The sequence below is a fragment of the Myotis brandtii genome, unplaced genomic scaffold (genome assembly GCF_000412655.1).
Source record: "Myotis brandtii unplaced genomic scaffold, ASM41265v1 scaffold56, whole genome shotgun sequence".
In the NCBI taxonomy this organism is placed as follows: Eukaryota; Metazoa; Chordata; class Mammalia; order Chiroptera; family Vespertilionidae; genus Myotis; species Myotis brandtii.
The window spans coordinates 1,739,617-1,755,174 of record NW_005370080.1 but is presented as its reverse complement, the minus strand read 5'-3'; the positions used below and the strand labels follow the sequence as shown (position 1 = coordinate 1,755,174).

Sequence of the window (15,558 nt, the reverse complement as noted above, 5' to 3'; positions counted from 1 at the left end):
TCCAGGCGGGTGGGCCCTGCCCTGGCCCCAGAGGCCTCTGATCTCCAGGTCTTCCCAACACTGGCCTGGAGGAAGCTGCGGCTGCCTTGGTCCTGTCTGGAGCCTTGTAAAACCCTTTGCATCCTGTTCAGTACCAGCCAGACAGGCATCTAGTCGTTCCTTCCTCTGTGGGCCGTTGGCAGCAAGTGGAGCGTTCCGGCACCAGGAAGGTGTATGGCAGCGGCATGAGACAGTGAAATAGCCAGGTGGTTGGATTCCCTGGTGTGTGTGTGTTCTGTAGGCAATTGTGGTAGGATTGCATCTGACTGCATCTTCCATTAAAAGGACTAAATACAGTCCAGGGCCTGGAGAAAAAGTTGCTTTAAATCAGTGGTTCTCAACCTGTGGGTCGCGACCCCTTTGGGGGTCGAACAACCCTTTCACAGGGGTCGCCTAAGACCATCAGAAAACACATATATAATTACATATAGTTTTTGTGATTAATCACTATGCTTTAATTATGTTCAATTTGTAACAATGAATATACATCCTGCATATCAGATATTTACATTACAATTCATAACAGTAGCAAAATTACAGTTATGAAGTAGCAACGAAAATAATTTTATGGTTGGGGGTCACCACCACATGAGGAACTGTATTAAAGGGTCGCGGCATTAGGAAGGTTGAGAACCACTGCTTTAAATAATATCGGTGAAATGTGAATTGACAGCATCCTAGGAGAGGGCAGCTGAGTTGCTCCAGGAGAGAAAGAAGCCCGGGGCCAGGAGGAGGCAGGAGAAACATCAGCCTTATGTCATTGAAGAACAAAAGAGGGTGTCGGTGGGTGACACCGGGAGATGGTGGAGTTCTCTTTGTGGTTTCCGTCCCTCACCGCAGAGTGATCCGAAAGGCCCATCCAGGGCTACCTTGGCACAAACGGGGCCTAGCTCTGCCTTCGTGGGCTGACCTTTCATTTCACTTGACCTTCCTGAGGACCATAGTCTCCTCTGACCCGCAGACCATGTTTTTGTGTCTGAAACGTTTTTGTATGTGAAGTGATGCATAGGCCCATCTTTCAGAGAGCACTACATTTGACACAGATGTGGACTCACAAATCCAGAATAAGGTAATATCTTTGTGTAAGATTCCTGTCACCTTCATTCGAGAAGTGAGACAAATGTGGGAAAACCCTCGACAGACACCCATCCCCCCAGGACAGGCTGCTTGCAGAGACCAAGACACTGCCATGTTACTAGAGAAGCCAGGCTGTGCACAGGCCGGGAGGTGGCTCCGGGAATAATGTAGCTCCATGAACAATAAAACACTCGCTCTCTCTCCTAGAAAAGTCCGGGTGCAGGAGCAGGGAGCCCTGCCCCTCCCTCGATGTGCGATGCCTAGTTGCCTTTGGACCTCATTTTGCTCACCTGTAAATCCACCATGGGCAAGTGATCCAAACTTCTCTTTATGACCGTGCCCCCCTCTTCCGCCTGCAGCTTAGCCAGAGGCCCACCGTGGAAGAACTTCGGGAAAGGAAGATCCTCATCCGCTTCAGCGACTACGTGGAGGTGGCTGACGCCCAGGACTATGACCGCAGGGCGGACAAGCCGTGGACCCGCCTCACCGCTGCCGACAAAGTGAGGAGAGGGGCAAGGAGAGGGGGGCAGGTGCCCACACCCAGGTTTTGCCCCTACACTGCGTTCCTCGCTTGCTGCCTGGGATGCTGTATTGAAATGAACAGCAAAGCTGTGGCCAGGGTCTTGGGAATGGAGCGTTCGGTGCCCGCTGGGCAGGCTGAGAGTGCCGTGTCCCCACCACCTTTGCCCAGGGCTCCAGAGAATTGGGAGCGGTCACTGAATTGATTCCTCACCGCTCTGGAGAAGGAGCAAGACAGACACGTAATATTGTGCCATTTTACGGGAGAAGGAAAGACAGTGTGGGAGATGGTGCCCAGAGGAAAGAACAGCACCTGTGGGGCACCCAGCTGACCTTCCGGGTAGAGCCACTGGCTGCAGCACCCACAGGGGTGTCCCAAAACCAAAAGGGGCTGAGGCCACTGTCCTGGCAGTTGTTGTAACCTAGTGGCAAAGACACAAACCACAGAGACAGCAAAACATGTCCCTGCACTAAACCTCCATCGACTAGAAAGAATACAATCTGAAGTTGAGTTTGTTTGTTAAGAAATGCAGTGATGCAAATGATGCCATTCTTACCTGCCCATTGGACCATGCATTAGAATTAAACTCTGCTTGGTCATCGTTTGTGATTCTAGCCCAGTCACCACGAGGAACTGGAGGGCTTCTGACCTTCTTTCCCCAAACATTCTCGGGCCGGTGGCTCCTTCACTTGCTAGACAGGAGGAAGCACAGGGAAAGGCAGGGGAGCCGCTGCCCTTGGGGAAACTGATGAGGTCAGAGGCAGAGACCTCCCGGAAATGGCCTCCCACATGGGGTCAACCCACAGGTCCTGATGAGTGGGAAACTCTGCCCCTTAAATGCAGCACCACCTCTTCCTGTGCAGGAACTCGGTGAGGCCCCAGGAACTGGCCCAGACAGAGCCTGCCCCCCAGGCGGTGGTGTCTGTATTGTCCACGGAGGAGGGCCCTGGCCCTGGTTCTCCTGCTCACACTGGCTGTGGTGCGCAGAGCCTGCCCCCCAGGCGGTGGTGTCTGTATTGTCCGCGGAGGAGGGCCCTAGCTGGCCTTGGTTCTCTTGCTCACACTGGCTGCGGTGCACTTGGTACCAAGGGTAGGGGTGCCGCAGGTGTCAAGAGGAAGGACAGGGTGACTCCAGCTCCGAGAGGCTGTTGGGTAGGGAGCGGACCCAGCTCCTCCCAGGCTGCTGGGGATGGGAAACCGGACTCGGAGCCTCCTTCTAACTGGCCCTTAGACGCTCACGTGCCCCCGTTTCGAGAGGAGCCACTGTGATGCTCCCTAAAGACTTCTCCAGCCTCAGACTCCCAGTGCTTTGACTTGCCCACCAAAGCCAATGCCAACCTTACAAAGAGCTCTGCGGAAGGGCACACATTTAAAACTTCAGCCCTGGCATTCCTGTGTCCTAGACCCTCCTCACCTGTCTCTGTGCTGGTTCCCCAGCCCTCCCGGTGGGCTGCAGCCAGGTGGGTGGGCAGTGCTAGAAGGATGAGGTTATTCAAGTTTATCACAGAATATACTAAGGTTATCTAAAACATCCCATCTACCCGTAATGGTGAAAAATACGGTCTCAGCTTCAAGAGTCATGAAAGAGGAGAGGGTTTATAAATCAAAGGGAAGGGGGGTGACCCTCCCCTTCTAGAAGTATCCACTGTGAGGCACTGCTGTGGTTGTGATGAGTTCAGATTGTTTACCTAAGGAAGGTGAGAGGTTGACTTTTTTTTTTTAATATGTTTTTATTGACTTTTTTTAGAGAGAGAGAAAAGGAAAGAGATAGAGAGATAGAAACATCAATGATAGAAGAGCATCATTGATCGGCTGCCTCCTGCACACCCCACAGAGGATTGAGCCCGAAACCTGGGCATGTGCCCTGACCTGGAATCGAACCGGTGGCCTCTTGGTTTCTGGGTCGATGCTCAACCGCTGAGCTACATTGGCCAAGCGACATTTTTTTTTAATTGTTTTATTGCTTAAAGTATTACAAAGAGTATTACATATGTCTCCTTTTTTTTCCCCGTCCTTGACAATCCCCTGGCCTTCCCTACCCACCAGTTTCTTATGTCCATTGGTTATGCTTATATGCATGCATACAAGTCCTTCGGTTGATCTCTAACCCCCCCCACCCTCCTGCCCACCAACCCTCCCCGGCCTTCCCGATGTAGTTTGATAGTCTGTTCGAGGCTGCTCTGCCTCTGTATCTATTTTTGTTCATAAGTTTATAATGGTCTTTATTATCCATAAATGAGTGAGATCGTGTGGTATTTTTCCTTCATTGACTGGCTTATTTCACTTAGCATAATGCTCTCCAGTTCCGGCCAAGCGACATTTAAATGTGTACTCGGGAGCCCAGGAGTGTGGGCAGGTGTGCACACTATGGATGCCGGATGAAACAGCCTGCAGACTGAAGGGTCCTGGGTTCGATTCCAGTCAAGAGCACATGCCCAGGTTTCCCATACAGAATCATTCGTGGTTTAGATTTCAGGGCAGGGGGTGTCATAGTAGGTCTAAAGGATATCCCAGGTGATTGGTTTTTTTTCTCCCAGTGAAAACTCCATTTTGTGTGGCTTTGTCAAAGGGAAAAAAATAGAAATAAAATAAGAAGTGAGCTCCTTCCCATCTGCCCCCTCTGCATCCTCATGGGCTTCTCTCCATTCCAGGCTGCCATTCGGAAGGAGCTGAATGAATTTAAAAGCACTGAGATGGAAGTTCACGAGCTGAGTAGACATCTAACAAGGTGAGTATCGCGGTGTGCTTTTCCCTCTCAAGTTGTCATACCTACTTCCAAACGACCTACCTGTTTCTGGGTCCCAGCGGTGTGGTGGGCGCGGGAAGGAGAAGATAAAGGTTCGCACTGAGTTCCCACTGTGGCCACTGAAACTGGGGTGAGGGCATTCAAGGCCCCAGCTGAAAGCCACCTTCTGAAAGCCACTTTTTAACTCATTCAAACTGAAAACCCCAAGGTGGGTTTTCACAAAAACTTAAGCCGAGGAGAAAAGATCGTTGTCGATTGACAGCCAGTTGGCAGAGGCCAGCCCTGGTTCACTTCTGTCATTCTCCCAGGTGGTCTTGTGTGGTGCTGCTTGGGGAACTGAACACAGAGAGATAATGGGCTTATGTAGGGTCACTCAGTGACAGAACCACTGACAATTCTTAGACACGCCCCTTGGGGGAGCCTTCTGAGAAATGGTGCCTGGACTTGCAGGCACAAGGTTGAGGTCTCCACCTCACTGCCAAGTCCAGACTGCGGGCCACCAGGGCCATCTGACTAGTCCATAGGAATTCTGATTAAACTATTCCAAAACCGAAGGTGGATTCGGTGGGCCTCAGGGGTTCTGTGGGAGATGTATACCCCCCTCTGCTGTCAGAAGCAAAGACTCTGAGGATGGAAGGCGTGGGCCGTGGAACCAGACACCTCGGGCAGCCGCTTGGTCTTGATTCATTTATTTCTTTTTCCAGGTTTCACCGACCTTAACAGTCAAATTCCTCTTGAGTGCTATGCTGTCTTCAAAACATAAATTTATAAGAACCATAAGTGCTGGTATTTATTCACGTCCCATCACGATGTAAATCTTCTGAACTGCCTTTTTTAAAAGAAGGAGAAGGAGAAGGAAAGGAAACACAATCAGGATTCTGTTTGAGAAACACGATGGTCACCGCTCCGTGGTCAGAGCTGCTGGCACCGCCACGGATCCTGAACCGTGCCCGTCCCCGGCAGGCCGAGAGCACCTGCGGCCTCGCGGAAGACTTTCAGCCCCGGTCCTCACTTAGGCTCCAGCGACCTTTCCTCAAAAGTACCTGTCACCTAAGTCCAAAGAAAGCTGAGGCATTGGGCGTGGCCTGGGAATGACTTTGAGAAGCAAATCATCTGGTTGGCCGATTAGGCTTGGCTTCTGGTTTGGGGTCCCCTCAGGAGGAGGGTGCTGAGAGGGAGCACTGTCTCAGCTGCCCTGTCCACTCCCTCCAGCCACCCTCCTTCCAGTGAACAAAAGGGAAGAGCCCTTGTCTGGGTGACTGTCACACCCATCCTGTCCCTCAGGCGGCGGAGCTGCCCTCGGGCAGCTCTGGGTTAGAAGGGGAGAGTTGTCACCTGCTCATTTAACAGCCCAATGTCACAGGTGATCTGCACACAAACAGCCACTGCTAAGGTGCACCTACAGCCTCATGTGTAGGAGTGGCCTCATCACAGGTGATCTGCACACAAACAGCCACTGCTAAGGTGTACCTATGGCCTCGTGTAGGAGCGTAAGGACCACGTGGAGGGCATAAAGGCTGGGGTGGGAACTCCGCTTGGCTGGTGGGCTTCAACTTCTCTGCCTGCCCCAGGGCTGGTGACCCTTTGACTCGGAAGTTAATGGCTCCCGAGTACAGGCCCCCACACATGTAGGCCAGAAACCATTCCTGAAGGACCAGCCTTCCGGCCACTGACGGACTGGTACTCTAGAACGACGTGATGGCCTTCCAGTCTCCTTTCTTTGCACTAAGGGGTTTCTGTGGGTTTGGCAGAGGCCAGAATTGGGCAGCCAGCAGCCATGTCCGCCTTGTGCTGTACTTCCCTGTTCATGTTTCTCCAGGGGGAACCCTTCCTCCCTCGTGATACTGGCAAGGGTGATTGGAGATGCATCTCTAACTGCCCCCCTCACCTGGGACCACAGGAAGCAGTGCTCTGTTGACCGAGGGACCCCGAGGGTAGCACGTGCAGTGGGAGGAAGGATGAGCCCCAAACCCTGAGAGTTTGACTTCTCTTTTGTGAGGCCCCGTGCAGCCCCTTTTTTCCTCCTGACAGAGCTCGTAAGGCCCCCATCTCGAAGCTCTGCCTGGCCTCCCACAGTCATTGTGGTCTCAGTTACCACAGTCTTTCCAGGTGATGGTCCCCTCTCCACCACACGTGCCCACGAGTTAGAAGGATGCCCGCTTGGCCTTCACAGCAAAGAGTTAACCAGTCCCCACCCCGACCTGCAACCTGCGTGGGAAGGGAGTTACTGCTGGGATGCGCGCCCACCAGGGAGGCCGTTTACCTTCTGCCGGCATCCACAGCGCCTGCGGCCAGCACCACCCAGGGCTGTGCGTGTGCGGGGGGCGCGGCAGTGCTTCAGGCAGTGCCCACCAGCCGCTGCACAGCTGTCCTGTGCTTTCCTCACAGCACCTGGAACATGCCGCTGCCCATCACTAGATCCTTTTTTCTTTGCTGAATCTTAATAGTTCTTGACGCGGGTAGAAGTATTGTTCAAGGGAAATGTGTGGCTGTCAGCACTATCTTCCCAAAAGGCTTCCTGACATCTGAATGTGCAGATGGTGTGACGAAAGATGTAGGGCTCTTTCGTTTGACTTCTCTGCAGCGGGCACATGTTCTGGGCGGAGCTGCCTGCCTTGCCCAGAGCTGAGTCTGAGCTTCCTCTAATGGGCTGCTGTGCTTCAGGCAACTGGCAGTGCCCGGCAGGATGGGCAGGCCTTCCCCTGGCCCAGGAGCGAGTCCTAGGGGAACTCATTCCATGACCTGGACTCCTCCCACCAAGGCCAGTGGCTTCTCTGCTGGCCTTGCTTCTTGGGTCTTTCTGATTCCCTGGGGACATGAGGCCCAAATCAATTTCCCTGCAGCCCACCTGCCAGCCAGTAGTCCAGGTTTCTCCCCAAGTGCTCTACTGGGCAGTCCACTGTGCACGGAAGGAGTCGAACACGTCCCCCTTCTCCTCCTGCAGAGCACCGTCTTCCACTTGCAGGACTTAGGGTTGCACCTTCCATGCCAGTGACAGCACCCACCCCAGATGTGGGTGGTTTCAAACCCACTGTGTGTGGCTCAGCAACTTCTGTGGACCACAGCATGGCCTCTCTGCTGTCCCTTTCCCTTCCTGAAATCTTGAGGAAATCTGTAGAAATCCGTCCAAATTTCTTTTTTGCCACATTGTTCTGACAGTTGGAAAATGTGTGTTAATTCCCAAGATGACAAATCGACATTAATTAGAAGTGGGGGGTCAGAGAGATGGCCTAGCTGGTTTACAATGCTTTCTTTGTCTGAAAACGCTGCTGTTTTCAAGTAAAGGTTTAGTTTGTGTGTATAAATTTCCAATTGGGCCTCTTATCATGAAAGGAAAAGTGTGAAACTCCTCAAATCAAAATGTTTCCTTCTGAAAAGGAGACCTTGCCCCGACCTCCCCCGCCCGTCTACGACAGAACAGTGCCATCGACCGGCCTGCGTGCTCTTTCGAGATTGCTGTGTTCCTCCCAAAGGCCCTCAAAGCCCTGGAAAACCTTTAAAACTTTAGCCTTTATGTCAGATTAGAGAAACCAAACGGTGTGACGGTAGTTGTGGTGAGAACCTCTGAGTTTCTTTCGAGATTGCTGTGTTCCTCCCAAAGGCCCTCAAAGCACTGGAAAACCTTTAAAACTTTAGCCTTCATGTCAGATTAGAGAAACCAAACAGTGTGATGGTAGTTGTGGTGAGAACCTGAGTTTCTTTTTCTCCCGCTTCCGAACGTGTATATTTGCTGAATGAAAATCGTGGTGTGTGCTCGACGAGTGGATGTCCGCTCTCCCTGTGCACAGCCAGTGTGCGAAGGTCACCTTAAGTGAAATGGCTTTTTCTTCCCATTTGTCTGTTAATCCCCAAACCGGTTGCTTTTTCCAGTTGCTCCCCGGGTGTCTGTACATAGTTTGTCTTTGTATAGGAGCGCGCGCTCGTGTTCTAATTCAACAGATGACGGCTGTATGAGGAAGACGATGTAAATAGAATACAAGTTAAACTGGATCTCTATGGCCTAGGTTTTGTACATACAGAAACTGCATGGTATTTAAATTATTGTTTGTCTCTGATGATGTATGCAGTTTCTTTAAAAACAAATCCAAAAAAAAGTCTAAAAAAATCATTTTCTTGCCTTCTGTGTGTTGTATTAACCACCAGCAGGAACCACCAAAAATACTTGGCTTGCCTGGGGAAGGGGAAGGGGGCAGGGCAGGGAAGCCCATCAGCAAAATCCTGAGCTATGGAGACAGGACAGCCTTATACATCTGGTGTTATTGGGGTAGGAAGGATTGTTGCACATGAATTAATTGTCTAGATAACATTTGTTAGCCAGGACTTTTTTCTCCCAAACATTTTCTTAAGAATGTCTAGAATGCATTGTCCAGCTGTCCTTTAATGATCTGGGAGTCATGAATGTGGATGAACTCAGTAGTGCAGAGTCATCTGGGTCGTATCAGACACCAGACAGCCCTAGGTTACAGCAGTGCCTTGGGGGGGCCTTTGGAGTGACACTGCCCAGAAGCCAGAGCCTCAGCCCATTTTACTCTTTGAATACTGAAGTCTGACTTCTTCCTTGAGAAGCCTAAGTATTTGTCCTGTACAGCGAAGGTCTGAGGGAGCAAAGAGGGGCTGCAATACTTGCTGGCTGCACTCCAGGGGGTGAACTTGCTGGGTACCATATCCTTGGTCCTCAAACATAGGAGTGTGGCTCTGGGAAGGAGGAGAAGGGGGCAGGGCAGGGAAGCCCATCAGCAAAATCCTGAGCTATGGAGACAGGACAGCCTTATACATCTGGTGTTATTGGGGTAGGAAGGATTGTTGCACATGAATTAATTGTCTAGATAACATTTGTTAGCCAGGACTTTTTTCTCCCAAACATTTTCTTAAGAATGTCTAGAATGCATTGTCCAGCTGTCCTTTAATGATCTGGGAGTCATGAATGTGGATGAACTCAGTAGTGCAGAGTCATCTGGGTCGTATCAGACACCAGACAGCCCTAGGTTACAGCAGTGCCTTGGGGGGGCCTTTGGAGTGACACTGCCCAGAAGCCAGAGCCTCAGCCCATTTTACTCTGAATACTGAAGTCTGACTTCTTCCTTGAGAAGCCTGAGTATTTGTCCTGTACAGCGAAGGTCTGAGGGAGCAAGAGGGGCTGCAATACTTGCTGGCTGCACTCCAGGGGGTGAACTTGCTGGGTACCATATCCTTGGTCCTCAAACATAGGAGTGTGGCTCTGGGAAGGAGGAACCTAGCACTCCCTCTGCACCCTCACTGGGAATCACCCTGGAGCTTGTCAAAGTGCAAGTGCCAACTCAGTAGGTCTGGGGGAGGAGGGGGGGGTCCTGAGAGTCTGTCCTAACGAGCTCCCAGAGCATGCTGGGGCCCCTAGTCCAGGAAGAGGTTGGGAGAACAATCCAAGGGGAACCGCTCTTCCTTTGCCTGGGAATCTCCAGCCTCGGAGAAGACCACATGCGCTGTGATGTCTGCGACAGCAGCAGCGCAGCCCCCGCTGGAAGTCGGCATCCTGCAGCCTTGCATCTGAGTGTCTGTCTGCAAGCTCTCAGCTCCACGGGCTCCAGGCCCAGACACTGGGCAGCAGTGGCCACAGCAGGAGGGCATGTGGTTTGCAGGATTTCCTATTCCAGGCTTCTCCTCACTCTGCCTTCTTACCAGCAGAGCTCCCACTTAATAAATGTAACTGCCAGAGCTTGGCTGCAGGTATCCAGGTGAGTGAAAGGGCCAGAGAGAAAAGCCTTGGCAGAACCCCCAATAGGCCCTGCCTGGCGAGAGGGAAGGAACTGGCCTCCATCCAGAGGGAGCCCTTTCGGAAGGAGAGGGCGGTCGTGGCTCCACGTTCTCGGTAGGTAGAGGCGCTTGGTGTGTCCCTCGGACCTGTTTACAGCGTCCTCGGGCAGAGGAGCGATGTCCCGGTCGCGACATCTAACTGGACAACTTCGGCCAAGTCACTCAATTTCTCTGGGCCTCTATGGCCTGGTCTGGAACGTGGGGGCACTGAATTAGATGTCCTCTATTTCTAAGATTTGGGTTCATCCGAATTTTTAAGACACTAGACTTAGTGCTTAGGAAAGAGTAAGCTCTGGGTAAGTCCTGCCAAGGCAGCCTCCTCTCAAAGAACAATTTGGGGTCCTCTCCAGACCACCTGCAGGTCTGCCATGTCTGCCTGCACCCCTCCCGGCCCTGGGTTGGCCTCCTGGGGTGGACTGGTTGGTACTGAGAGCTGCCTGCTCCCACACATCTTGGTGGGGGCTTGTCCTAAAGCTGCAGTCAACCAGGTAACTGCTTCGTCCTGCCTGTCCCTTCCTCTGAGCAAAGCACCCTGGAGGGGCCCATGGGCCTGGAGCGGTGATGCTCACACACAGCCTGTTGCCCTCTACCACACCCCAGTGAGGCGCTGCAGAGATGTGGTCTTTACGCCTGCTCGTTAGTCCAATGAACGCTCCCTGGCTGGCTCTCCATGGGCCCTGGGAACAATCCTGGACTCAGGTGACTCTGTAGCTACAGCTGCAGCTTAGCTCTGCCCTGAGCTCCTGACACAGGGGCCAGCTGTCAGACGTGAAGAGCCGAAGAGGGTGCTGAGCCCACACACCCCCAGGGTCAAATTGTGGCTTCGCCCCTTATGAGCTGTGTAACTGGTCAACTTAATCTCACTGTGCCTCAACTTCCTCATCTGTAAAATGGGACTGACCGCACCAATTTTATCGGGCTGGTAAAATGAAACGATATATATAAGGGGCTTAACATGTTAGCTCCTATGCTTCCTTCGTTCCTCATCTGTAAAATGGGACTGACCGCACCAATTTTGTAAGGCTGTAAAATGAAACGATATATGTAAGGGGCTTAACATGTTAGCTCCTATGCTTCCTTCACATGTATGTCTCTCACAGGCACCTCAACTTGGTATGTCCTAGACCTAGATGATTGTTTCCATATCTTCAAAACCCATCCCTCTGCCCCTCCTGAGCCTCCTCTTACTCCCTTCTTCGAGGAAAAGCATTGACCAGAAGTCGCCGTCTCTCCACTTCCAGCTGAGAGTGTGACAGACACCTGCCACCTCGCTCTGGAGCCATTCCGCTGCCCTTTCATTGAGGCCTCCTCTCCCCCCTGATGACAGTAGTCGTGCCTCCTCGCCTGCGGCGTCCACTCTCCCATCCCGCCGCCTGAGTCCTCTAGCAAGCAGACTCGCTCACACCACACTCCTGCCTGGCGTCTGCCGTGGCCCCCACTGTCCTTCCCATAAAATCCAACTCCAGTGTGCACCCTGGTGTCAGTGTGGTCCGCCCAGCCATGTCCTCCTGCACAGGGGTCCGGGTAGGCTGCACTGTGTGGCTCTGCAGCCCTGCGGGGGGCTGTGCTGTACCGATCACCGCAGGAACAACCAGGTCCGGCAAGGGGCCTCAGAGACTGAGTGCCTAAGCTGCCCGGACAGAGTCCAAGAGAGGCCTCGCTCAGGTGACCGTGGACTCCGGTGGGCGGCCAGGGTACTTGTGCGTGCAACAGAGACCAGATAGTACGAACAAACGCTGCCCCTGAGGAGCCTGATGTGTGCACCCTGATTTCTAGCTCAGGCCCTCTGGGCCCTCGGCTCCTGTTGACACCACCGCTGGCTGCTCCCACACAAGACACTCAGTACACCCGGCTTTGTGCTACACCACTTTCATATGCGGTTTTTTTAATCTTTACAACGCCTGTGGCCTCCAAACCCAGGTCTGTTTGATGCTAAAGCATTGCTCCTCCTCTCCCTGCTAGGCCTCCACTCTGTTCACACTTTCCAGCTTCTCTCCTGTTATCCCAGGGGCCCATCGTAAGCGATCACATCAGTTTCCCAGACTGAGAAGCCAGATCAGAAGAGACCCACTCTCACCAAGCCTGCAGGTCGCAGAAGCTGTTCCTTCACCCAGCTCCTCCCTCCCCTCCGTGCGCTGCCCCTCCATGGGCAGGCTGCAGCTCCCTGCAGTGGGGACCGCCCACAACCCTGAGACAGTCAGCCAATATTTATGACTTCCTGCAAGGGAAGTAATGTCACAGGAGGCACCTGCAGGGCATGGGGCCCACCTAGAGCTGCGGCGAAGGCGGAGAGAACAGCATGTGGCTGGTGCCAGACAGGAAGAACATCTGTCAATCAACCATAGGTACAGCCAGTCCCTTTCCTAAATGCTACTTCTGGTAAGAAAGGGCCCTGCTCTTTAGGTGCCATTAATAAAAAAAAAAAAAAAACGCTCCTGACGTCATAAGAGCAAGTCATCCAATATTTTCGTGGTGCAACACCCCAGGTGACGGCAAGGCGCCCTTGTTAAATGAACCTGTTTGCAGAAGAGGCAGGAAGAGTAAACCGCGAAAGCAGAAGTGGACCTACTCCCCTTCCAGGCTTGGCAGCCAGTGACGATGCAGGAGCTGAGCTGGACACCCAGACGCCAGTTCCCTCCTCCCTCATCGGGGACGGGGACTATCTCGCATGTGCCCTCCAAGGTTAGGTGGTTCAGTCGCTCCTGCAGGGTAATGTCACCGCTGTTGTTTCTTTAATAAAAAACAAGAGACAAGTGGTGGAAGGAAGGAAGGAATTTTCTATCTGTTGTCGCTGACACCTTGTCCGGCGGGGGTCTCGGGGTCCAGGAGAGGCCACGTCTGTACGAGGCTTTGATTCCAGAGCACCCTCCCCACCCCCACCCCCATACCTGTCTCTTCAGCTACGCAGGTAAAAATGCTTTATGCATCGGATGAGCTTACTGCCTCAGAAAGCTCCGCCATGGACTGGACCAGGGTAAAGGGCCGGGTCCCAGCATCCCTGTGGGCCTGCCCCGCTGTGCCACCTGGAGCAGCCTGGACAAGAGCACTCCCAGGCCTGTTCACCTGGCACCTGTGCCCGCTGAAGTCCTCGGCCACCTCACAAAAGCTCCATGTGGCCTTGACCGGTGGCTCAGTTGGTTGAGCATAGTCCTGTGTACCAAAAGGTTTTGAGTTCCATTTCCAGTCAGGGAACAAGCCTAGGCTGTGGGTTCTATCCCCCGTTGGGGTGCGTACCAGAGGCAATAGGTCAATGCTTCTCTCTCTTCCTCTCTCTCTCTCCCCCTTCCTCCCCCCCTCTCCCTTCCTCTCTCTCTAAAATCAATAGAAACATATCCTCAGGTGAGGATTTTTTTAAAAGCTCCAGTGTGCTGGCTTTACAAGTCCCCGGGGTTAAAATAGCGACAATATCATCTGGCAAGAGGCTAACCTCTTCACACTCGGTGCTGCCTGCTGATGGGGTGGAGGGGACACTTTTCCTAGCCAGGGTTAAAATGCTCACCGTCACCTGCACCAGCCCCAGCCTCACCCCACTGCTAACACCCATCCAGCCGTGGCAACAAGAGCCCCTTGCTGCAGTTTAACTATCTCAGGTTTTCCTCGGTTCTCTCACTGCTCACTCACAACAGCCCCAAAATGGGCAGGATAAACCGCTGTGCTGCCCCTTCATCCTTCCTGGAAAGATACACGCAATACCATGTCCTCAGGCAGCCTAACAGACATGCCTCTGAGGAAGGGAACTTGGGCTAGGGTGTGAAGAGTTACCATTCATTGTAAACCCTCTGGTCCTGGTTGCCTTATATATCTGTAGTAGGGGCCCAGTGCACAAATTCATGCACCTTGAAAGAAACTGTGGGCCATGAGGCTGCAGTGGGCACAGGGGTGGGTCTCGGTTGATCCTCTGGGCCCCTGCCCAGCCCCTCCGGCCGCAACCCCCACCCCCGGTCCCCTGTCTGCCATCAGCCCTGCTCCCACCGCCACCACTCCCATGCGCTGACGGCACAGAGCAATTGGGGCCGGCGCCAGCAGTGGGTGTGAGTGGGGCTGGCAGCGTCAGTGGGTGCAAGTGGCGGCTGCTGCCCTGATAGCCCCCCAGGAGCAGGGGGGGGGAGAGAAGCCCTGAGAGGCGATCGGGGCCAGCAGCCGCCACTCACACCAGCTGACAGCACTTGGCCAAGCGATCGGGGCCAGCACAGGGCACCAGCAGCAGGTGCAGGCGGTGGCTCCGGTGCCGGCAGTGGGTGCAAGCGCTGGGTGGGACCATGGTGCACAGGAGCAAAGAATTTTCAGTAACCACCAGAGGCTCGCCCTGATGACAGTGACCGGCACCCCGCCTTGGTCTGGCACCCCTGAGAGAGAGAGAGAGAGAAACATCAATGATGAGAGAGAATCATTGATTGACTGCCTCCTGCACACCCCTACTGGGGATCGGGATCAAGCCTGCAACCCAGGCATGTGTCTGTGACTGGAATCGAACCCAGGACCCTTCAGTCTGCAGGCCAACACTCTGCTCACTGAGCAAAACTGGCTAGGGCCTTATGTCCCCACATACACATATCCCTTTTCCATTTAAAACTTTAGTTATACGTTTAAAAAGCACATACAGTGCCCTACTGGGGATCGAGCCCGCAACCTGGGCATGTGTCTGTGACTGGAATTGAACCCAGGACCCTTCAGTTCGCAGGCCAACACTCTGCTCACTGAGCAAGACTGGCTAGGGCCTTATATCCCCACATACACATATCCCTTTTCCATTAAAAACTTTAGTTATACATTTAAAAAGCACATACAGTACTGGTTGCCTTTAGTCTTACTGAACAAGGACACTTACCTGTATATAACATGCCTACTTGGAAAAACCTGTTTCAATCATACCAAATTTTAAAATCTAGGAACAGGCCACGACACAGAAAAGCATGTATTTTTCAGACCATCTACAGCTGGTCAGAATGGAGCCCCACAGGAAGCAGAGGTTCCCAGCAAGCAGTCCTATCGCAGGTCCCTGCCACCACCTGCTCACCAGAGATAAGTGCACCCTGGGTAGTTTCAGGTCATTGCACAGACAGGAGTTTTGCCCTCCGGGGACCAGCTGGCTCTACCTGAGTTGAAACAGGGCAAGGTGCCGAACAGAATTAATTGGGGTGAAGAAGAGGGAAGGACAAAGTTGGATCCAGGCTTGGAGGATGGTTTTGCAAACTTGGAAGCAAAAAAGGTCTCTGATTTGGACAGAGGAGGTGTGGACCATTCTGCTGTGGTTGGAAACCTTTTGCTGTAGGTGCCAATCAGTAGAAGAGAGAGAACACCACTCAACTGGCTCAGGCGCAAGGAGCTGGGGTAGAGTCCTTGGGTTTCAGCAGCAAAGCAATGGGAGGAGTTGAGATGTTGCCTG

The 15,558-nt window shown here is 53.0% G+C and overlaps 1 protein-coding gene and 1 long non-coding RNA gene across 8 annotated transcripts in view; one reads left to right on the top strand and one right to left on the bottom strand.

Annotated features, from left to right (window-relative positions):
- Positions 1-7,691, top strand: part of PHACTR1 (phosphatase and actin regulator 1) — a 545,765-nt gene extending 538,074 nt beyond the window's left edge. For 6 of the 7 annotated variants that reach the window (XM_014549553.1, XM_014549554.1, XM_014549555.1 and 3 more), the window contains 3 exons: positions 1,476-1,616; positions 4,288-4,364; positions 5,087-5,243. In XM_014549553.1, coding sequence (XP_014405039.1) covers positions 1,476-1,616; positions 4,288-4,364; positions 5,087-5,102 — 234 coding nt within the window. In that variant the 3' untranslated portion in view covers positions 5,103-5,243. Of the gene's footprint in view, positions 1-1,475; positions 1,617-4,287; positions 4,365-5,086; positions 5,746-5,816 lie in introns of those variants that run through there. The other variant, XR_001364461.1, reaches the window with a different exon arrangement.
- LOC106728190 lies at positions 6,370-8,469 on the bottom strand. Its single transcript, XR_001364462.1, has 2 exons — positions 8,073-8,469; positions 6,370-7,946 (listed from the first exon to the last, which is right to left on the bottom strand). It is a non-coding gene; the product is annotated as an uncharacterized LOC106728190 (long non-coding RNA).
- Positions 8,470-15,558: the final 7,089 nt, after the last annotated feature.